The sequence below is a fragment of the Dryobates pubescens genome, chromosome 4 (genome assembly GCF_014839835.1).
Source record: "Dryobates pubescens isolate bDryPub1 chromosome 4, bDryPub1.pri, whole genome shotgun sequence".
Taxonomy (NCBI): Eukaryota; Metazoa; Chordata; class Aves; order Piciformes; family Picidae; genus Dryobates; species Dryobates pubescens.
Genome location: NC_071615.1, coordinates 26,758,217 through 26,780,668, shown reverse-complemented (window position 1 = coordinate 26,780,668; position 22,452 = coordinate 26,758,217). Strand labels below are relative to the sequence as shown.

At 44.8% G+C, this 22,452-nt stretch overlaps 1 protein-coding gene across 1 annotated transcript in view; it reads left to right on the top strand.

Moving 5' to 3' along the window:
- The window catches only part of EGFR (epidermal growth factor receptor), a 172,363-nt gene that overhangs the window by 116,558 nt on the left and 33,353 nt on the right, over nucleotides 1–22,452 (top strand). The window contains exons 2-11 of the mRNA XM_054160981.1: nucleotides 9,185–9,336; nucleotides 9,864–10,050; nucleotides 10,768–10,902; nucleotides 13,285–13,353; nucleotides 16,276–16,394; nucleotides 18,025–18,166; nucleotides 19,020–19,136; nucleotides 19,667–19,793; nucleotides 19,893–19,966; nucleotides 21,252–21,342. Coding sequence (XP_054016956.1) covers nucleotides 9,185–9,336; nucleotides 9,864–10,050; nucleotides 10,768–10,902; nucleotides 13,285–13,353; nucleotides 16,276–16,394; nucleotides 18,025–18,166; nucleotides 19,020–19,136; nucleotides 19,667–19,793; nucleotides 19,893–19,966; nucleotides 21,252–21,342 — 1,213 coding nt within the window. The remainder of the gene's footprint in view (nucleotides 1–9,184; nucleotides 9,337–9,863; nucleotides 10,051–10,767; nucleotides 10,903–13,284; nucleotides 13,354–16,275; nucleotides 16,395–18,024; nucleotides 18,167–19,019; nucleotides 19,137–19,666; nucleotides 19,794–19,892; nucleotides 19,967–21,251; nucleotides 21,343–22,452) is intronic.

Below are 22,452 nucleotides of genomic sequence, written 5' to 3'. Positions count from 1 at the left end.
GTGCTACTTCGTGAGCCCATCCTTGGGGGAGCTATCAGAGGGCACGGAGCCTGCTGGCACTGACAATGGGGTGTTTTGTCCCTTGTGTGGTCTTGTTTGGAGTTGCCTTCCACAGCACAAGGCAAACTTACTTTAGTCAGTATGAGGGTTTCCCACAGCATAAAGATCACTGTCCTGAAACACAGGCATGGGTAATGCCTCCTCTTAGAGTACCTACCAGAAGTGGGGTAGCAATATATTCATCCAGTGTTAGCAACATATCACCAGCTTGGCCTTTCCCCCCTCCTTGATTTCCTCCACAATGGTTTCCAAAGTCTCATTGCTCTTCATAACTCTCTCAGCCTTTCCTTATGTGAGAGGTATTCCCTCTTGGGGAGCTTAACTTTCCAGCCTTCACTCTCAATAGATAGCCTTCAAAACTCCAGGCAAAGTCATGCTGCACTAGCTGTGGGCCATGTGGCAGGGACATGGGCTGAAATGCAGCTGAGTGAAAGGCTGAAGCCCGAGTGGAGTATGCCAGTGCGGCTGGGAGTCAGAGCTGTGCCCAGTAGCACCTACTGATGCAGAAGCCACTGAATTCAGGCTTGCTGTTCAGCACCACAGATTAATTAATGCCAGTAATTAATGCCTCCTCTTGCTCAGTCTTTTTTTCCTGATGCACCCAGTGGCTGTGGTTTTTCTGTTGCATCAAGTCATGCGCTGGTCACCTCTGGTTATCCCTGAGTCCTTTTCAGGGTGATTTCATCCCAGCACCCTGTTTTCTGTCTAATACAGTTCTGCAGGCTTTGATGTAAGACCTTGCCTTTAGCTATAGCCTTTGGCTATAGTTCAAGTGATGTTGTTCAGAAGGCTTATTTCCTTAGATTATACAAACACAAGAAGAAGGTCATCTGTCCCTCTGTTATTTTGAACCCCAGCAATGTTTGTGTCATCTGCAGGCAGGCAGCCTCAGCAGTGATTTTAATGTCTTCTTACATCTGACATAGGCATGTAAGAAAACTGATCTAAACCCAGGTTGTCTTTCAGTACCTTGCTGGAAACACCCCTTCAAAAAATTCCAATCTGTTGTTCACCTTTAGAAATCAACCTTTCCCCAAACTGTACAAAATTGCAAGGTGACAGTTCCCATTTCTTTGAAATTCTGCTAGTACCTACAGAATATGTCTTCATCCATCCCACAGCTGCGTCCTAAGATACTTGGAAGGGAAAGCTCAAACTCTGGGCTTAGCCCGTACCGTTCTTCCACTTGCCTCAGTGAGGGAAGAATTTAATCCCCTGCCCAGTTCATATTGAAGCATGTGGAAAGAATGATTTCTGCACATCCTGGTCTGGCCTTAATCTGGAGGATTAATGAAGATACATACTGAATTATAATGACAACAGAGAAGAATAACAGAAATATTACTAAATGGTAATGGAGAGGGAAATGAAAAAGCACCTTAGGGAATTAGTAAGGCTGAATCCCTTGTTGTCATAGAATCGGTTCGGTTGGAAAAGACCTTTAAGATCACTGAGTCCAATCATTGAAATGCTCTGACTTTGGAGAGCTCCTCATTCAGGAGCAAGATGCTTTGCATATGATTATTTATTCTTTCAGGTGATGGCACTCACCAGCAATTGAACCATTCAGCCACCATGCTGCCTCTATCTGCTGCAATTCAGGACACGACTTTTGCCATTGGAGGGCAGCTCTCCACTCCTAACCAGAACAAGAGAAACTTAATATTAGATTTAGCTGGAAAAGTTGCTTTTCTCAAGCAAATACAAATAAGGAACCATCTGGGAAAGCTTTGCCTGAAGGCATGTTCTTGTGGATTTTTTTTTTTCCCTCCAATGTGGCATTAGTTTTGGGTCACTTCTGCAGTTATAGTTTCCATCTAAGTATTTTTAAGTGCTCTGTCATTGTTTTGTTCCCAGTGAGTCTGGAAGCTGGGAATAATCTCAGTAAATGCATTCCTCTAAACCACAGTGATCAGGGACTTAGCACAGCCACACGAGGCTGTTTTTCCCAGTGTTTCAATTAAAAGCATTTGAATACTTCCAAAAATGTTGCTTTTCTGCAGCAGCATTTCCAGTGCCTGAATGCTGGTGGCATTGAGCTGAAGTGGGACTTTTTAAGCATCACACGTATTTGTAACCACTGTTCTCTAGGGAAAACATCTGCCCACCTGTGAGCACTAAACTTCTCACCTGGTTTTTAGCTTTTCCTTTCCTTTTCCTAACTTCCCATGGCACATTGCAGCAGATTCGGTTTTCTATTTGTGCCATGTGGATTGTCCTCCCTCTCAAATGTCTTACTCAGTATGTGAAACACACTCAACTCAGCAACACCAAAATCTCTCCTTCACATCTCTGTCTAGCACTGAGGAACTGGTGATGTAAAAAGTTTCTCTTTGATGATCATAGGGCTGGAGCACGTCCCTTATGGAGACAGGATGTGAGAGTTGGGGCTGTTCAGCCTGGAGAAGAGACAGCTCCAGGGGGACCTAATAGCAGCCTTACAGTACCTGAAGGGGGCTATGAGAAAGCTCAGGAGGGACTTTTTACAAGGGGTTGTAGTGATAGGATAAGAGGAAGTGGCTTTGAGATGTAAGAGGGGAGATTTAGAAAGGTATTAGAAACAAATTCTTTACAGTGTGGGTGGTGAGACACAGGAACATGTTACCCAGGCATGTCATGGATGTCCCCTCCCCGGAGGTGTTCAAGGCCAGGTTGAATGAGGCCTTGAGCAACCTGATTTAGTGTAAGGTGTCCCTGCCCATGCTTGGGGGGGTTGGAACTGGATGATCTTTAAGGTCCCTTCCAACCCAAACCATTTTATGATTCTCTTTCTGTCAGAAATTAGGTTAGTCATGATGACAAACATCCTGCCTGATCCAGTAGTTCCTTGTGAGCTTAAATGCCATTATTTTGATCATTTGACAGTACTAGCTGTGCTGTCCTTGTTTCCACAGCAGGTTATTCAGATCTCTTCAGTAGCTGTAAGGGAATGCTTTGAGGTTGGCAGAAAAAATACCTGATATACAGGATCTATCCTTAGAGCAGATGTCCAGATTTGTGCTTGAGTGACACAAGGATGTTTATTTAATTTCTGAGGCCCCATTAGGTGAAGGTCAGTGGCAGACCTCCTAAGGGGGAAGCAGATTTTCTCCTAGGAGGGAGCTCAGGCCATGGCCAGGACCCCCCCATATATTGTGCAGGGCTGAATTAGGTGGGGTGCAAGGGGCAGGGTTTAGGGATGGTGTGATTATCCATACCAACGCATGCCAAGCAGGATTAAGAAATCCTGCAGTGATTCTGGGTCTCTTGGAAGCTTTTTCTCCCCACACTCTGGTTAAGGTGAATTTGGCTGCGAGCAGCACTGGTGGTGGGACACCAAATGGCTTTATCTGCCCTGGCTTTCAGAGGCAGCTTTGTATCTGGACCGAGTGCCTGTTAAGAAAAAAAAACCCCAAACCCCAACCCTAGAGTGAAATTAATGGCAATGAGTGGGAGAGGCAGGCATAGTTATAAAAGTGTTGGCAGATTAAACAGATACCATTTGTCTGCAAGTTCTGCATTATTGTCAATAATGTCTGGAAAACATGCAGAAAAATAGTATATAAATTTATTGTGCCAGGGCACATAGAGTTATAAGTGATCTGTGAAGCATGGAAATGGACTTGCATGGCTCAAAGTGCCTTTGTGAGTTGTTATTTCATGTGTCTGTCAGAACTGCAGGGAGACTAGCAGAGGTTAAGCATGGACAGGAACAGCTGATGACTTGGGGATTGGTGATGATTTAGTTTCAAAGCATTCTCAGGAGTTTTTCTCAAGTCTGGGGCAAAAATGCATGACAGGATTGGGGCTTCAGTAATCAGAGATTTTCTGGGGAAAAGATGAAAACAGATTTCACTTGCATCAGGGCAATTGCTGCAGGCAACACTTGGTTGAATCTGAGCCTGTATGGATTTGGGAGAACATCGTGGCTTAGCATTACAGCTGGATGGATGCTTTTTGTCACCCTGCTGTCACTTGGGGAAAATACTATTTAGGAAATGCTTTGGTTTCAGTCCAGTGCTTTGGGCTGCACCAGAATGCAAAAAAAAAAAAAAAAAAAGAGGTCAAGGAGCAGAGGGTAGCCGAGAGTGAACCCATCGCCATCAGCCAGAAATGCTCCTGTAAAGCCAAGTCTGAGGTGGAGAAGGGGAGCAAGCATGTCTGTGGGCAGAGAGAGGATTTTAATATCCAGGGCAGCCAACCCTGCACTTCTCATATGCACTAATAATTCAGTGAGTTTGCATCTATCAGTACGTACAGTGTGTCTTTCTTCAGCTCTTGGATTGCTGCTGTCTTACACAGCACCTGATATTTCAACTCATTTCAGCTCTATCTGCATTTTTTCAGGCTGTCTGGTGAGGTAACAAGGTCACTGATTCAAGATCAACATTACTTTGGCATTTAGGAAGTACATCACGTGTGCCAAGAGCAGTATCATGAAGGAATGAAAGGCTTCATGGTGGTAATCCCATGCTCACTTTTTGGGTTGCCTCTGGCTCATAGGGGTAGTGGCTGGGGGTCCAGTGGGTCACCCAGGCTGGGGCAGGAGAGCTCCATGTTCAGAGACACCCTCTCAGTGTCAAATTTCCCCATCTGGCTATATTTTGTTGTATTAGGTGGTGTTGGATGATAGGTTGAACGTGATGATCTTGAAGATCTCTTCCAACCTGGTCTGGTTTATTCTATTCCATTCTATTCACACCACAGATAAGATCAAAGCTTTCATCATCTAAGGATCAGCCCATGCTGAAGTTCATGAAATTCAGTTCTGGATCTCAGCTTTTCTAATGGCCAGGGATAATCTCACCCTGAATTTCCATCAGGAAACTTCTCCTTTTTTTTAACCCTCCTTTATAGCTAAATATGCTGCAGCCGTACATTAAGTGTCCACATGAGACATACATTATGTGGCAGATACTACCTCTTTCCCCAGGACTACCAAGCAAGTATCCATACTAGTGCAGCCAAAGAAAAATGAAATAGATTTTGCACCTAGCTGCAGTAAAACCATTGCCTAGTCACCACACTTTGCAAAACAGAATGTATACATAGGTAAGGTTTGCAATTTCATATTTAGTATACCCACCGCTGACCTCACACGGTGCCAGCTTTGCTGCACATTAAAAGGAAAATCTGTGATGCATGTATGTGGCATCATAATCTGTCCTTCGGAGGTCGAGCTCAATAGAGGTTAAGCCATAATATAATCCATCCACTCAAGCATGCACGTCCCACTTAGAGCTCTGTGGAGCGAGGTGAGTATTCCATTGTCTGTGTTTTTGCCTCTGGCCAGAGTGGCATTCACACTGTAGCATTACATGCAGATAATTATAGCATTTATCTTCTCAGAACACAGTTTTCACAAGCAAAGAAATGGTAGGAATTATATTGTTCATCAGATGCAAGCAGGCCATTTTCTTTCCTTTCCAAATGTTCTAGTTGGGAAATTATTCCACACCTTTGCCCAAGTTCAGTAATTCTGCTGGGGGGGTTTCAGCTTGTTTGGTGTGCTTTGGGGTTTATTTGCTCAGCATATGCTCCTTATGACCCAGGTTATCGTTTGGTAAATACTGCTGTGATGAAGTTTACTTTTTGGGTGTACTTAGGTCTCTTTGTAGCAAACAAGGATTTGCCCTTGTATCTCTTTGAGCAAACAGAAAAATCATGCATGCAGGGGAAAGCTCCTGTAGGGTGGTCTGACTGATGCTAGCCATGTGCTGTTGAGATCTCAACAGAAGCAAGCCATCTCCTTTTGCTATCAGCATCTTAACTGACATCTCACCTTCTGGTTACTGCATAGAGAATGTGAGCAGCCTGATGGAGGGGACAAGCAGTTCGCATGTAGCTTAAGCTATAAAGCTTAAGCTTTAGGTCTAAAGCCATCAAAGTGCTCTTTTCTCACAGAACAAGGGAAGAAAATAGGTCCTGCAAAACCAACTTGAAGCCTCTTTACAGCTCATTGTGTCTGGGTTTCTCTCTGCAGCTTCACAGGCTAGTCCTTCTCTTGACTATTTGCTCCTGCCTCCCCACTATGCTTACAGCTGTTTCAAAGAATCATTAAGGTTGGAAAAGACCTCCAAGACCATCAAGTCCAACTGTTTCTAATGCAGTGGTTCATGGGGCATCATGGTGAACTAAATCAGTGGACTTTTCCTGAGCTTAAGATACCCTCTGTCCATCTAATTACTTGTTGTTCTGTGTTGTTTTTATCTTGTATCAATTCTTTGGCATGGTTCACGGGGTGGCCCCATGAGAGAGGGAAAGGGGGAAGCACAAGAGGAACCATGCTTTCTTCCTGCTCTAGCAGCCTTGATCTAATAAGCAGTGAAAAAAATTTTCTCAAGACAGCTGACCCAAGTTCAGAGCTCCAATATTTATCTCCTCTAAAGGGAAGTGCATTAAAATGTGTGTAGTTCCTCCTAGGACCTGTTTCAGTATTGCATGATCCAACTAGTGGCAAGTCACATGGCTCAGTTGTGGGCACTGATTGCCAGGAGGATGCTTCCAGAGAAAGCTTCTCTTTCCACCTTTCCTTCAGTTCAGATGTAGCATGAACACTGCATGTTATGCATAGGGCCTGTCTTCAGTAGCTGGGCAGATCTTTGCTGTTAACACTGGAGATGCAGTGAGAGCATCAGGCCAATTGTGGACCCTGAAGACCATAACAGGCTGACTTATATGTCCTCATTTCTGTGACCAGTCTATACTGCACCTGCTCCTGCATTCTACTTGAGTGTATTTCATAATTGCTCCGTTTTAGGGATCTTGTCTGAGATGCCTAAACTGAGCAGCCAAGATGAGGTTTTGAACCCTCAGAGAATCTTTTCTTGCTGCCTTTTTCCTTGGCAGGAGGATGACATTGCTTAAGGTTCAGGATGACCTCTGGGAGGACTTTCTGACTTTTCCAATAAATTCAAAGTTTCTTCATTCACCCCTGTGTCCAACACGATACATTTTCCAGGGCAGACCAGCGTATGACAATGTTTCTAACTTTCTGCCTTCAAAATGTGACCATGCCACAGACTCCTCCCGTGATTCTGTCTGATGATTTCTGATCCTCACACTTGAGGCAGAAGGCAGCAGACACAGATTTTTAAGCACGAACACACTGGAACTGCTCCAGTTTGAAACTGGAACAGAAAGTCCTGCTTAGAAATTTCTTATCTGTTACAGAAATTCAAGACAAATGTAAAGAGGGACACTTTCTACACTTGAGGCTTGTGTGGTAGCTTAGATGGTGTAATCACAACCCCTGTTAAACTGTCTCTGTTTACTAGCAGATGCCACTTTGATCCCAAACACCACCATGTTTATCTAGACATATAATGAGAAATAACTGAGGAATGTGAGTGAATGGCCTTGTTTTAAGCATGGGTGAAGAGCCTTTAATCTGTTACCACTCTTAACTCCTTAATAGCGATGGCTGTACTGAGAAGGAACACATGTTCAGCAAACGGTTTTGACGATTGAGAAGTATGGCTTTATCGCTGCTTTATTTTCCCCACTCATAAAACATCAATTGTTTGGTAAATCTTCAACAGGTGTTAGATGTTCCTAGCTCCCAAACTTTGTCCCAGTTTTGTCAAGAGTCTCTGCTCTTTGCTCTGCAGCACCCCACAGAAATGGTGCTCTGGTTTATGGCTGGTGCTTACAGGAGTTATGACGCTGCAAAAGGATTGTTTCATTTCTTGTTTTCTCCAAGATAAATGAATGCAAATGTTGCAGTGTGTTCCGGAAAACCATGAGGTCAGGTTAGGGTTGCATCATAGTGCTGATGAGATAATGGTCTCCTCTTGCTCCCACCATGGAGCAAAGTTGGGCTGAAGCTTTCTACATGGAAGGTGTTATGAGGTATTCTACTGTGATGCCTTCCATATTACAGAGTCATAGAGTGTTAGGGTTTGGAAGGGACTTCTAGAGATCATCTAGGCCAAGCCTCCTACCAAAGCAGGATCACCTAGAGCAGTTCACACAGGAACACATCCAGACAGGTGTTGGAAGTCTTCAGAAAAGGAGACTCCACAACCTCTCTGGGCAGCCTTTTCCAGGGCTCTGTCACCTTTACAGTAAACTTTCCCCCTATGCATTATTCTCCTTTTCTCTGTGTTGGCATAACTCGGAGAACTTTGACCTTTAGCTGTGTATGGATAGCCCAGGGAATGACTGGATCAGAGTTTCTGAAGTTTGTGTGTGGTGGGTTTTGCTTTAAAGCAATTTATGTTTTGCTCTTTCACTGCAATCAAATACAGCTGTGACAACTTGTCACTTCCTCTAGCTTTGGTAAAGCTACATAGTAGCATTTCAGGTGAGAAATGTTTGTCATTACAGTGGTGTTTTGTGTGGTACCGCTTCCTTCCCCACCAGCAAATTTGGCTTAGGTGGATTTGTGTGCTGAAGCTGCATATGGCAGGAAATCTCACAAATCTCTAATACTCTCAGTATGTCTGAGTGTCCCGGAGGGACAGTTTGCTCTTAAAATCTGGATGAGGAAGAGTCCTGCAGGAAACCCCCACTCCTTCCCACTGAGCTTACAAGGAGATCCAATGGCACTAAAAGAGTTGTAAATCACCTTTGGTGATTCCTGAAAGCATACCACTTTGAGTAGTGTTTGACAGCACTGCCACAATGCCCTCTCCTCAGGAACTGACTTACGTTTGCGAGACATAAACTTAGTGTTACTTATGTACAAATGTCTCATCTTGGTGCTCTTTATATGAGAGAAAATGATGGAGGGTTGTTCTAGCTCTTAATTTTGGTAAACCTCTGTACCTGGGAAATGACATGCTTCCTACACTGTTGGTCACACAAGACAACATTTCTTCTGAATCTGTGCTGATGCTTCACTTACTATGGCGATGTAAAGATAGATGGGCAACAAGTCTTTACCCTGTACTTATTCTTCCTTTATAGAATCATCAAGGTTGGAACAGACCTCTAAGATCACCAAGTCAAATCATTGACTTAACACTATCATGGGCATTAAACTATGTCCCAAATTGCCATATCTGCATGGTTTTGAACACATCCAGGGATGGTGACTCCAACACCTCCCTGAGCAGCCTGTTCCACTATTTCTGTAAAGAAATTTTTCCTAATACCCAATCTATCCAATCTCCTTCACGAAGCTTTCTTCTTTCTTCCACAGTTTGTCAAGGGACAAATAACAAGCTGACCCAGCTGGGACATGTGGAAGACCATTTCACCAGCCTGCAGAGGATGTATAACAACTGTGAAGTGGTGCTCAGCAACCTGGAGATAACATACGTGGAGCACAATCGTGACCTCTCGTTCTTGAAGGTTAGTGTTCCTGGCTATTGTGGCCTTCCCTGCTAAAGGAACCTTACTGCCTTTTTTAAGTTCAAAGACATAGCCAGCTATCATCAGAGAAACTGCAGATGCCTGTAGACTGCAGGATATGCTCCACCCTACTTTGCTAAACCAGATAGTTTAGGAAATAGCTTTTCAAGCATCTGCCAAACTATGCTGCTTGCCATGCAGATGGGTTTCTTCTTATTTACAGATATTATTGCATCCTTACCCATTGCCTCACTCCTCAGAGTAGTGCTTTGGGACAGAAAAGGGGTAAGCTTTGGAATTACCCCTGGTAACTGCTCTGAGGGTCATATCTTACCTGCTTAGACAACAGTGCTTCCCAGTGGAGTCTCTTCTTGTTCTCTGATTTATTAATTTCTGTAATTAAATTAAGTGGTTTATCATCCCTTAAAGTTGAAAGGTGGTGGATTGGAGGGGTGGGATGAGGAAAGAGACTCTTAAGAGTAGGGAAATGCTATGGACTAAGCACCCTGTTTCTTCTGTTCCCCCAGACGATACAGGAGGTTGCAGGCTACGTGCTCATCGCGCTTAACATGGTGGATGTCATTCCCCTAGAAAACCTCCAGATCATCCGAGGCAATGTGCTGTATGACAACTCCTATGCCCTGGCAGTTTTATCCAATTATCACATGAATAAGACCCAGGGACTCCGAGAGCTGCCAATGAAACGGCTGTCAGGTGAGATGAGGGCAAGAGGCAGAGGCACCTGTAAGGCAAACTTCAACTGTTGGGTTATTTGTACCAAGATTCAATTGAAGATCTCCTCTCAAATCCTGTTTTAAAACCAAGATCTCCCTTCAAATCCTGCCATCAAATCCTGCTTTAAAACCAAGGATTTAATGTAGTTTCGCTGTTTCCTGCTTGCTTTCCTGCTAGTCAACCTTCTTAAAGATGAAGTTCCTAATTCCCCATTGCAGAAAACCCAGAAAATCCAAAGCATCAACAGTGTGGTGAGATTTATTTGTCCTCCAAAATGGCAGGGAGGTATCCACTCATTATTTGCGTTATCTGATTCCAATGCATCCAGGTCTTTATTTTTTGTTACATTCCAGTGCAATATGTGAGGGAGGATCTTACATGATGCTTTCTGGCTGTGCACACAAGCATGGCTGCATCTGCTGTGTGCAGTGGCCCCTGGAGGTGACACCGGGCAGAAATCCACATGTGGTGCAGATGTAATGGCATCCAGCAGCAGCCAACCCTCCAGACCCTGTCAGTCTGGGTCTGGTGTTAGCTGCCCCATCAGGAGTGTTGATGCCAGGCAGATTGTCCTTTTCTGTTAACACAGTATGGCTGTGGTGAAGAAATACCTCTTTTATTTCCCTTTCTTTAGGTCAGAGACAGAAGACTGTAGGCATTTTCCTTCACTTAACAATTTCTTTCCTTCTGTGGCAGAAATTCTCAATGGAGGTGTTAAAATCAGCAACAACCCCAAACTCTGTAACATGGACAATGTTCTCTGGAATGACATCATTGACACGAGCAAGAAGCCTCCCACGGTACTTGAATTTGCAAGCAACCTGTCTTCGTGTGAGTATTAACTTAGCAAAAACCACTATGCACTCTCCCATTTCAAAGACAAGACCTATCATCCCATCTTTCATGTGGTATAGTATCATTATGGTTGGAAAAGACCTCTGAGGTCATCAAGTCCAACCCTAAGCCCAGCACCACCATGCCCACTAAACCGTGTCCTGAAATACCATGTCTGCATGTCTTTTGAACACCTTCAGATACAGTGACTCCACCACTTCCCTGGGCCCCTTGTTCCAGCACCTGACAACTCAGGCACAATGTCCACCAATTCCTGCATGCAGGGCCAACAAGCCCTGTTCCAAGGAAAACCCTTTTATTTCTTGGCCACTGCCTTAAGATGTAATTTTTCATGGTGGTTAGGTCCTTAACTCATAGCTCAAGGAACTTCTTGGAAAAGCTTCTCTTGGTTTCAGACAGCACCCTAAGTATGTGCTTCTTCAAAGGCAGCTCAGAAAAATGTGCTCTTGATTGCCTTCCAGCAATTTTGTGTTTATAGTACAAGGCTCTGGTCTAGAAAACCCATATGGGTGCCTTCATGGAGTAGGACATGAAGTTCAGCACTGAGTTCCAAGCTGAGTCCTGTACAGCTCGGGTGTTTTGGGCTGCACGGCTTAGCCATGCAAAGTGAGTGCTAAACAGAGAAGAGAAGAGACCAGACCAGACCGGAAAAGACCTTTGAGATCATCGAGTCCAACCTATCACCCAACACTATCTAATCAACTAACCCATGGCACCAAGTGCCCCACCCAGTCTCTTCCTAAACACCTCCAGTGATGGTAACTCCACCACCTCCCTGGGCAGCACATTCCAATGGCCAATCACTCTCTCTATGAAGAACTTTTTCCTAACATCCAACCTAAACCTTCCCTGGTGCAGCTTGAGACTGTGTCCTCTTGTTCTGATGCTTTTAATCAGCAGGGAGATGAGCATATATTTAAAAGTTTGTGTAGCTTGTGCTCTGAGTGGGCTCAAGCTAATCCTTCAGCTTATGAGTCCCTTGTAAAAGCCTCCTGTCATTTCAGGGAAAAGGAGAGTTTATTTTCATTTCTCAGCCTTTGATTTCTGGTGCTCCAAATTGATGGCAAAACATATTTCCTTTATCTTCTCCTGGTTGCATAACTGCCCAAGAGCTAATAGCCAACTTCTGCACTGACAGATTTGTCTGTGTAATTGAGGGGATGTGAAGCATACAAGTCAGCACAGAAGTTTGGCTCTGAACTCCACAGAAATGTTAACCTTTCACTTTTCAGCTTTGAAAAAAACAGGAGTTGTCTGGTCCCACACCGAATCAATCAACTCCTGGACAAGTGTTGGCATCCGTCCAGCTCTCTGACAGGCGGTGGGGAGGAGGGAGAACCACGTGCTGTTCACAGGAAGAGTCACTCCAGTAGGAAATGCCTCTTCCACGTAGCAAATTCCAGATTAATCTGCCTAGCCTTTTATGGCTTTAGTAACCATCCCCTAATCTGAAGCAAGTTGTTTCTCTGGGACTTTGCTTCTCATTAAGAGAAAGGAAATGAAAGAAAAGAGTAAAGAAGGAGGGAGGAGAAAGAGCCCAGTACTTGAACCTTCAAGGTCAGGCAGGGTGTCTGTTCATCCATCCTGCCACCTCACCATCAGTTGTCCATCTGCCATGAAGTCCTCCACTGAGAAGTGGTTTTGGCAGTGGGTAGAAGGAGGGCACAAAGCAGGCAAGTTAAATAACTTTGTGGTCAGAGTAGCTGGCTGTTGCTGGCAAATCCAGTTGAGTTTGTTTTCTTTCTAGAACCACATTGTTCAGAAACATTGATTTGCATGTGGCCTGTAGCAAGCAGCTGGCACCTAGGGTCATAGAATGGTTTGGGTTGGAAAAGACCTCTGAGATCATCGAGTCCAGCCATCATCCAATTCCACCAAGCCGGTGCCAAACCATGGCCCTCAGCACCACATCTCTGCATCCTTTAAACACCTCCAGGGATGGGCAGTCAAGCATAGAACCATTTCAGATTGGAAAAGACCTTTAATAGCATCAAGTCTAACATGCCCAGCCATGGGCCAGTTGTGACTTGCCTTTGCTTGCAAACTTCAGCAGGAGGACCAGCTGGGTAGTAGCTGAAATTCCTGTTCCTGGGAAAAAAATATACTTCTGCTGTAAGCTAGACTGGCTAGGTATTGAGCTTGCTTACTCAACAGTGTGGAGAAATGCATGTAGAAAACAAGACATGAATCCTTTGATATAGATTTAAGGTCCAGCTCTCAAAATTTTTGAGCACTGGTGTGTAGGTTCATCCCGCCCTGATTTATTGAGAAGGAGAGCTCAAGTCTGTTTTCTCTGGCTCATGTGAATATGTTGCTGTCCATGATGATAAAATATAATACTCTGCTCTTGTGTTTCAGGTCCCAAATGTCATCCAAACTGCACAGAAGGCCACTGCTGGGGCCCTGGTGAACAGAACTGCCAGACATGTAAGCCTGCAGATGAATTAAGAAATACCTTGTGTGCCCTGACATGCTAAATATCTATCTACTGAAAAACTAACCTGTCAAGCACAAGTTAGTCATGCATGTTTCACACCTGTCCTTCTCTGCTGGAGCTCCTTGAAGCAAATTGTGGAGGGACACGGTCTGCTTCTTGCTTTGCAGAAGCACAGTTGTGGTGGGGATGGCCATGCCTGCTTCCCCTGAGTAGCTCCATTTCTGGAGAGGAAACCTTGAGGTGGTTTGACTTGGTTCTGGGTTTCCCTGCAGATCATCTGTTCCACCAGAGGCCAAATCATAGAATCATTAAGGTTGGATAAGACCTGTCAGATCATTGAGTCCAATTATCAACCCAGCACCACCATGCCCACTAGATCATGTCCCAGAGTGCCATCTCTACATGTCTTTTGAATGTCTTCAGGGATGGTGACTCCACCACCTCCCTGGACAGCCTGTTCCAATGCCTGATCACTCTGTCAGTGAAGAAATTTTCCCTGATATTCTGTAAAAGACTGCAGCTGTCTCATCTCTCACTTTTTTCTGTCACCCACAACTTTCTTCTGTTTGATCTTGAGAGCATTTATTCTTTATTTTACCATATAAGAGAGGATGCAGTAGCTGTGTGGTGAATTGTCTGCCCTCCTGCTGTTTCCCACAGAGCCATTCTGCAAGCCAGTGAACAACACTTTGAATTAATTTCTGCTGTTAGGGGCAACAGCATAACCTAATTTTAGCTGGCTTTAATTCCTCTGCTTGGAAGTCCCATGGATTTCTTTTGTAAACACAAAAGGTGCCACTTTTGCATGGGTCATCACACTACATACAGTACTGGGAGGGCCTTTGGAAGGCTCTCAAAAAATCTAGCCATTTTTTAACTTGTAAATGGAACTGTTTGGCAACTGGGAGGTTGTTCAGTTTGGCTGCCTGTGCTTCACTCTGAAATTTTGAAGGCAAGATGCTCACCTGATGTTAGGAGAGTGACTGGAATGTCTGCTTAGAAGTCCTGGAAATTTTGCAAGGCTTGGTTTTCCCTGAAGTAAAAGTGAGGGGCAAGAGCAACTCAAATTGTTTCTCTACTTCATTATTTCCTGTAATAAGTGGGGAAATGTGCTCTAATTCTTTGAGTTTTGTAGTGTTCAGTGGAAAGACAACTGATCTAAGCATAACTCAAATGGAAGCAGCAACTTTGGGTTTCCACTGCAAAGAATTGCCTAAACCTGTGTTCCTTGCTTACAAGCATTAGCCCAAACCTGCACAGCTTCTAGAGCTTAAGTAAAAAAGAACTTTGAACTTTTCTGTCTTCATTTAGTATCAGCTTTAGGTTTTTCCAGTCAGCTCTACAGTTTGGCTCTTGAGATGGTCTGTGGCTGCCCACACAAAGCCCTTCCCAGGTCTGTCCCACACTCAAGACTGCATAGCTGTCTCAGGAGCTTGCAAAACCTCAGGTTCTCAGCCCTGTGAGCTTCCAGCATTTAGAAACTCTGGCTTTGGGAGGATGACTAGGAGTGCATAAAACTAAAACCCTTGCAGGCTCTGGCTGTCCTCTCCAGACATTTGAGAATCTGGCCAACCGAAAATGCATCCCACATTTCCCTGTGTGGGAAAGTTTGGGGTGATACGTGTCTTTCTCCTTCAACAAACGTGGGATATTCTGTGTGAAACATAAATGTTTGCCATGATCCCTGTTTCCAGCAGGAAGCCCCAGTCACTAGCTATCAAAGTGACGAGCCCTTTTACTCCCCTGCTGATGCTTACGGGGGAAAAAATGATATCAAAATGCTGTTTGTGTAGAACAATGTGCCTTTTATCCCCCTGTTTCTAGTTGAATGGAGGAGTTGCTATCAGAGAAGCCAATGCCTCTTGTGGATATAACCTTTTTCTCCTCAAAAATACAACATCTTGCTCAAAGAATTGCAAGGGCAAAAAATGAAATAATACAGTTTGGATACAAAAGTGTGTGAAGGAAAAAGATGGGGAGTAAGGCTTTTTAAAACCCCCTGCTGCAGGCTGCATTTTCCAATAATTTTCTGTTAATTAACAACCATCTGGTTTGGACTTAGAGGAATTCCTGATAATATTGTAACTCATTTGTGCCAACTGTGAAGCTGATAACAGTTAATGTAGCACTCAGCTGAAATGCTCAGGATGCTGTAAGCAGTGGATTAGCCATCAAATGTCTCCCAGGTCCAATGTCAGGATGTGTGGATCAGTAATTTATTTGCAGGGAGCAAACAATCCCATTTTGGGGGTCTGGTACACACACACACTGGCTGATTGTCATTTTCTCTGATACTCAAATTGAGATGATCTCCCAGTTCTCAATAAAGTGTTGGAGGCAGTTTCTGCTTGCCTGCAAAAAGCTGACTCAGGGCCAGTTCTTCCTCCGGGTTGTTGCACTGGTGCAAACCCTGTGGGAGATGAGTAATGAAGATAAAATTTAGCCAAAGAATTGAAGCCTGAAGACAGATACAAACAGACATATAAAGTCAGATTGCTGAGTGGGTCTCCCTGCTCTCTGCAAGTTTCAGCAGTATTTTTAAATGTGTTGAAGGGACCCCAACACTACATCAAAAATATGCAGTTAGTTGGAGTCCTGAAGTTTTCCTGATGCATTGTTTTTCCCAAATCTAGCACTGATAATGGCAGATTTTCTCAACACAACAAAACAGCTCCTGCTCTGTAAGATGCAGTGACTCCAGAGAGGTGTTTTTTTCTTCAGGTATACCTACCACAGGGATCCAGATGCTCATTCTAAGCAGGTCATGTTTTGCTGGCTGGAACCAGAATGATTAGCACCTCACAAGAGGTGCACCAAACCTTTGCTTCATATTTCTTGACCTCATTGCTGCACATACAGCTTAAACATTCTTCATTCCTGATGTTTGTGCTTTTCATTCTTGTGTCTTCCAGTAACAAAAGTCATCTGTGCCCAGCAGTGCTCTGGCCGGTGCAGGGGCAAGGTGCCCAGTGACTGCTGCCACAACCAGTGTGCTGCAGGGTGCACAGGACCTCGGGAGAGTGACTGCCTGGTAATGATGCTACATCACCCCCAGTACTGCTTCAGTCCCTGGCACAGCAAGGCAGGCTTACAGCTGTACATCCTCCAGCCTTCTTCCAGCCAAGAAGGCCTCTGAGGGATGCTGACCTGGAGGCTGCTCCAGGACTTTCTTGCATGGGTGGTTGATGAGAGGGATGAGAACATGAACTTACAGAACTGTAGAATTGTTGGGAAATATGATCAAGTCCAAGCAACCAAGTGTCAACCCAACACCACCATGCCCACTAAACCGTGTCCTGAAGTGCCACATATACATGTTTCTTGAACAGCTTCAGGGCCTGTGACTCCACCACCTCTCTGGACAGCCTGTTCCAATGCCCAATCACTCTTTCAGCAATTCACAGCACTTTGAGCTGGTCTTGACTGACTCGGCAGGTGGAACTTCCTAGTATATCCTAAACGAGCCTCAGTGCTTTTGAGAGCTCAGTGAGCTCAAGATTGTTTGCAGAGCAGCTAAGTGTTTGCTGTAGGGCAGGTTCCCCATGTAGACAGGTCCCCAGGTCCTCAGTTGCCACCACTGTGCAGTGGTTTTCTGTGCCAGCAGAGCTTTGCCTTGTATTCCTTCCAAGAATTTGTAAAGGGAGTAAGATATGATGGATCTTTACATTTTCTTTTTGCATTTAATTGAATTTCAGGCAAGATTTTGCTTTCTGGTTTTTCACTAGGCACAAAAGCACTGTGTTTGGGGGAGCCTGGGCTGGAAGAAGAAGCAAATGGAGCTGCTTTAGGAAACAAAAATATCCCATTGCTTTTCTACAAGAGCTTTAGGGGGGGTGGTGCACGTTGTGGTTTTAACTTTACCCCAACCCATCCAGTCAGGGTTTTGTTGCTGTTGTCTGCATGCCTTGTGTGGCTCCAATGCCCTTACTGGCTCACAAAGACTTAGCCTCTTTCATGTGAAAAGCCAGGGAAGGAAAAAAAAAGGAGTGGTGGTGGGGGGAAGTGATTATTAATTTAATGCAGAATTAGATCGAAAGAACCAACTTGTCCCTCCCCCGGAGGTGTTCCAGACCAGGTTGGATGAGGTCTTGAGCAACTAATTCTAGTGGAAGGTGTCCCTGCCCGTGGCAGTGGGGTTGGAACTAGATGACCTTCAAGATCCCTTCCAACCTGAACCATTCTATGAAACCCTACTAAATTGTTCATTACCTGCAGCCAAGTGTAATGGAGTCTGTTTAATATTTAGCCAGAAAAGTCAGTAATCAGCAGGAAAGGACTTGATTTGATTTAAGTTATTAAAAAATGGCCACAAGAAGAACTGTTTGTCTTGATCTGGTTACTGCTTGTAGGGGAAATTCTTCTAAGGCATGCAAATTTGGTCCTGAATTCCAGCAGCTCTGCACCAGAGTGCCATGGTTTCTTGTTCAGAACAAGAAGACCTCATGTTCTCCTTTTCCTTTCACATATTAAACTCAGTTGCCTGACCTGAAGCAACCTTTTACCTTCAAAGTGTGAGGAACCATCCCTGTAGCTGCTTGGGGTTTCCACTAGAGCTCATCAGGAAGCAGATGAGCCCATCAGTGTTTTCCAAGAGCTGATTTGAAGCTGGTGTCACTTTTCAAGGAGAAGGTGGTTTAACAGGGGCCGGTTTTCAATAACAGGCATGCCGCAAGTTTCGGGACGATGCCACGTGCAAGGATACGTGTCCCCCGTTGGTCCTCTATAACCCCACCACTTACCAGATGGATGTCAACCCTGATGGAAAATACAGCTTTGGAGCCACTTGTGTGAGAGAATGTCCACGTAAGTTCATTTCAGGTTGCAACAGCAGAGGAAGTAGGGGACTGGAAAGGGGTGGGAAGGGACCTGTGTCCTGTGACACTCCGGGTTACAAAAGAGCACTTTCTTGATCTCCTTAGTTTCTGTGGGAACCAGGGACAAAAAAATGAGAGGTTAGCTCACCAAAGAAGACAGTATCTTCAAACTGTCTGCCTCCATCACCTTCCCTGATTTTTAACCATAACTTTTAGATTTTGGAAGATTTTTCTCCTGATGGGGAGAAAAACGTCATATGAGAATCATCAAAGCAACAGCCACAGAGGATCAATCCTGTGGATTGCCAAAGCTGTATCAATTCTTGACTGGTTCTTAGTTAGCACTGGTAGAAAGTCATTGGTTTAAACACTCTCTCTAGGCCTGTCATCATGGATCTCTATGGATCCTTGCTTTTTCTTTCATGCTGTTCCACATCTGTGTTTTTGGAACCCATCAAGAGAGGGTTCAGCACACAGAGCTGGTATCTCTTTCTGAGGTTGACTGTTGCCCTGCCTGGCCCTTATCCTGGAAGAGAGAGTGCAGGTGAGGGATCAAAAGAGTCATGTATTGATCCCAGTTATGGGCACTGCTGCACAGCCTGACCTTGGCAGTGTTGTTTTATCCTTCTGTGACCATTCCCCCTCTCTGTCAAATGGTGATAGCCCTGTGTGCCCATCAGCCTTCAAAGGGCATTTGTGAGAATTCAGAATTAATGTCTGTGCTTTGCTAAGTGTGCCAAAAGTCCAACCCCACTTTTTTCTCCTAGCTTTGATGTGCCTCTGCAGCCCCCAACACATCCCTCTTGTATCCCAATGACTTCTGTATCCTTGATTTTTTCCAGACAACTATGTGGTGACAGACCACGGCTCCTGCGTTCGCTCATGCAATACTGATACTTACGAAGTGGAGGAAAACGGTGTTCGGAAGTGTAAGAAGTGTGATGGGCTGTGCAGCAAAGGTATGAAAAGCATTGAATAAGCCAGTAAGGCTTTGAAATGATGAGTAACTTATTAGAAAAAGTGTATGGACTTCTGACTGTAACTGAGTGTGAATTCAATATAAAACTCCGGTGACAGTTGGGAGATCTGACAAGTGGCCTGCTCAGGAAGCATGGCTGCGGAGCACGTTCTCCAATTGCGGTACACCACAAGTAGAGCAGATAAGGTGTGCTTTGTGTGTGTGTATGTTGCATATCAGCCTTCTCCATTTTCTTTTCTTCCTAGTATCCCATCAAGGGCAGTAAAATGAATGTGGAGCAGAGAAAGGGAAGGGATTGTGCCAGGGCCTCTGTGCAGAGCTCACCAGAGCTGCACAGGTGGGAAGTGGTTATCTTGTGGTGCTTTCTGAAAAGCAAAAGTAGACAAAAGGTCTGTGAAAGTCAGAGTGGTAGGTTTGACCATATGGACTAGTGGCATCTTCATGTTTATTCCCTTCAATGTGACCAAACTTGACTCTTCTCCCCCCTGATGTTTATATCCTGTTGAACAGTGTGCAATGGCATCGGAATAGGGGAACTGAAAGGAATCCTCTCCATAAATGCCACAAACATTGACTCCTTCAAAAACTGTACCAAGATCAACGGGGATGTCAGCATCCTCCCAGTTGCATTTCTTGGGTGAGTTGCCTGATGGTCACGTAGCACTGGAGGAGAGGGGCTGGGGAGAAATTCAGGCTGAGACATTTTTTCACCGATTTGTTATTCTCTATGTTTCAGTGATGCTTTCACAAAGACCCTACCCTTGGACCCCAAGAAGTTGGATGTCTTCAAAACAGTCAAAGAAATATCAGGTTAGTAGTGAGTTTTAAGCAGAGGTGTTTTCTGGCTGGTGCTGCCAAAAACACAAAGGGAGAGGATGGAAAGTTTTAAGCATCTGAAGAGAAACACATGGAAACAACTTTTGTTTCTGAGCTGCCAGAGGTCACTCTTCACAAAGGTAGTCAGCAGTGCCTCACCAGTGTTACACCCACACAACACATACTAGTCTCCTATCCAAGGTGTGTGGTTTGGCCAGACCATCCCTTCTGCTGAACTGACAGCATGAGCAAAGAGTAAAAGCAGAGGAGATCCCTCAGCCACCCAAGAAGTAAGTGGTGATGCAGAGGCGTGCCACTCTGGCTAAAAAAAGCCAACTATGTTTCTATTTGGGGAAAACCTTTCAGCAGCTCCTTAGGAAGTGTGCTCAGTGTCTTGCATCATCCTCATGGAGACACCCTCTTCAGCCTGAAGAGCTCTTCCTTGGAGTCAATGTGTCTCCACGCGGCCAGTGGAGTGTTCAGCCATCATCTCGCACCAAGTATCAATTACAAGTAATTTTGTCCAGCCCATTAGGAGTGTAACATCAGAGACAAGTTTGCAGATGCAAGTCCACTTCCCCTCTTTTTTCTCTCTTTTACCTGCCTGGTTCCCCTCAGCATAGCAGGGGTATCACAGAGTCAGGGACACAGAATCACAGAGTGGGGGTGGGTTGAAAGGCATCTCCAGAGATCCCCTCTGCTAAAACAGGTTGCACAGGATCATGTTCAGGTGCATTTCAAAAGTTTCTAGAGAAGGAGACTGCACAACCCCTCTGGGCAGCCTGTTTCAGGGCTCCAGCACCCTCATGGGAAAGAAGTTTTTCCTTAAGTTCAAGTGAAATGTCGTCTGCTGTAGTTTGTACCCACTGGCATTTGTCCTATCACTGGGCACCACTGGATAGAGCCCAGTCCCATCCTCGTGACCTCTGCCCTTTAGATATTGATCAGCATTGGTAAGATGCCCCCTGTCTGCTCTTCTTCAGGCTGAAGAGCCCCAGGTCTTGTATCTGCTGGCCAGAGCCATCATCACTGGTGGCTGTGGCAGGATGTGCAGCCCACTGACACACTCATCTCTTACGTTCCTAAGCCCTCGTGGTGGGCTAAAAAGTAAACTGTTTATAAAATGGGGCTTAAAACTATCTCCCTGTTCCATAAAATGTCATGTTTCACTTGGAGATTCTCAGATAAGCACAGGAGGAGCTTGAGGAGGAGGTTCTGCTGCCAATACTGACCATGGATTTGTTATTATTATTTTTTAATCTTCTTTTCTCCATTTCAGGCTTTTTGTTGATTCAGGCTTGGCCTGATAATGCTACTGATCTCTATGCTTTTGAAAATCTGGAGATTATACGAGGCAGAACCAAGCAACAGTAAGTAAACCTTGTGCCAGGGCAATTGTAAAAGAAACTGGTTAGAGCTGTGCTTGTCTGAGCACACCAAGGGAACAAGAGATAGGACAAGAGGAAATGGCCTCAAGTTGCAGCAGGTGTGGTTTAGATTGGATTCAGTGAAGAAAATTCTTCACTGAAAGGGTTCCCAAAGACTGGAACAGGCTCTCCAAGGAGGTAGCTGAATCCCCATCCCTGGAGGTGTTAAAAAATGGGCCTTCCAGGGCATGGTTTAGTGGGCATGGTGGTCTTGGGTTGATGTTTGGGCTTGATGATGGTAGAGGTCTTTTCCAGCCTTAATGATTCTGATTCTGTAAGTGGTATGAGATTCAGGTGTCCCAAAGCTGATGCAAAACTGGAAAACACAAACCTGTGAGGAGTAGAGCACTATCTTTGTTGCTGTAGATAATGTGCCTTGGGCAGTAGAGACCCTCAGCTCTGCGTGGTGTGTGGAAAGCTGCAGAGAGTGTGGAAGTGCAGAGAGTGCTCTTTGCAGTCTGGGACAAGCTACAATGTGATTAGAAGCACTTTGGAATTTGAGGTAGCTGGTTAGTTAGGAATAAAGACTGTGGCTGCCAAGCAGTGTGGACACCAACAGTGCATCCAGTACCCTTCTTACTTCTAGAGGAAGGATGGGCCTGATGGACAAGCACAAAATAATCTTTACAACCATTGCTGCACATCATGTACTTGACAAAGTACATGTGTCCTGACAGATTTAGCTTATAAAGCCCATGCAAAGCCAGGTATCAGAATGGTTTGGGTTGGAAGACATCTTAAAGATCACATAGTTCCAACACCACTAGCGTGGGCAGGGACACCTTCCACTAGAGCAGCATCCAACCTGGCCTTGAAAACCTCCATAGAGGGGACAGCCACAACTTGCCTGGGCAACCTGTTCCAGTGTGTCACAACCCTCACTGTAAAGAATTACTTCCTGACATCCAGTCTAAATCTACCCTCCTCAAGCTTAAATTCATTCTCTCTCATTCTGTCACTACAAGCCCTTGTAAAGAATCCCTCCCCACCTTTCTTGTAGCTCCTTTCTGGTACTGAAAGACTGCTATGAGCTCTCCCTGGAGCTTTCTCTTC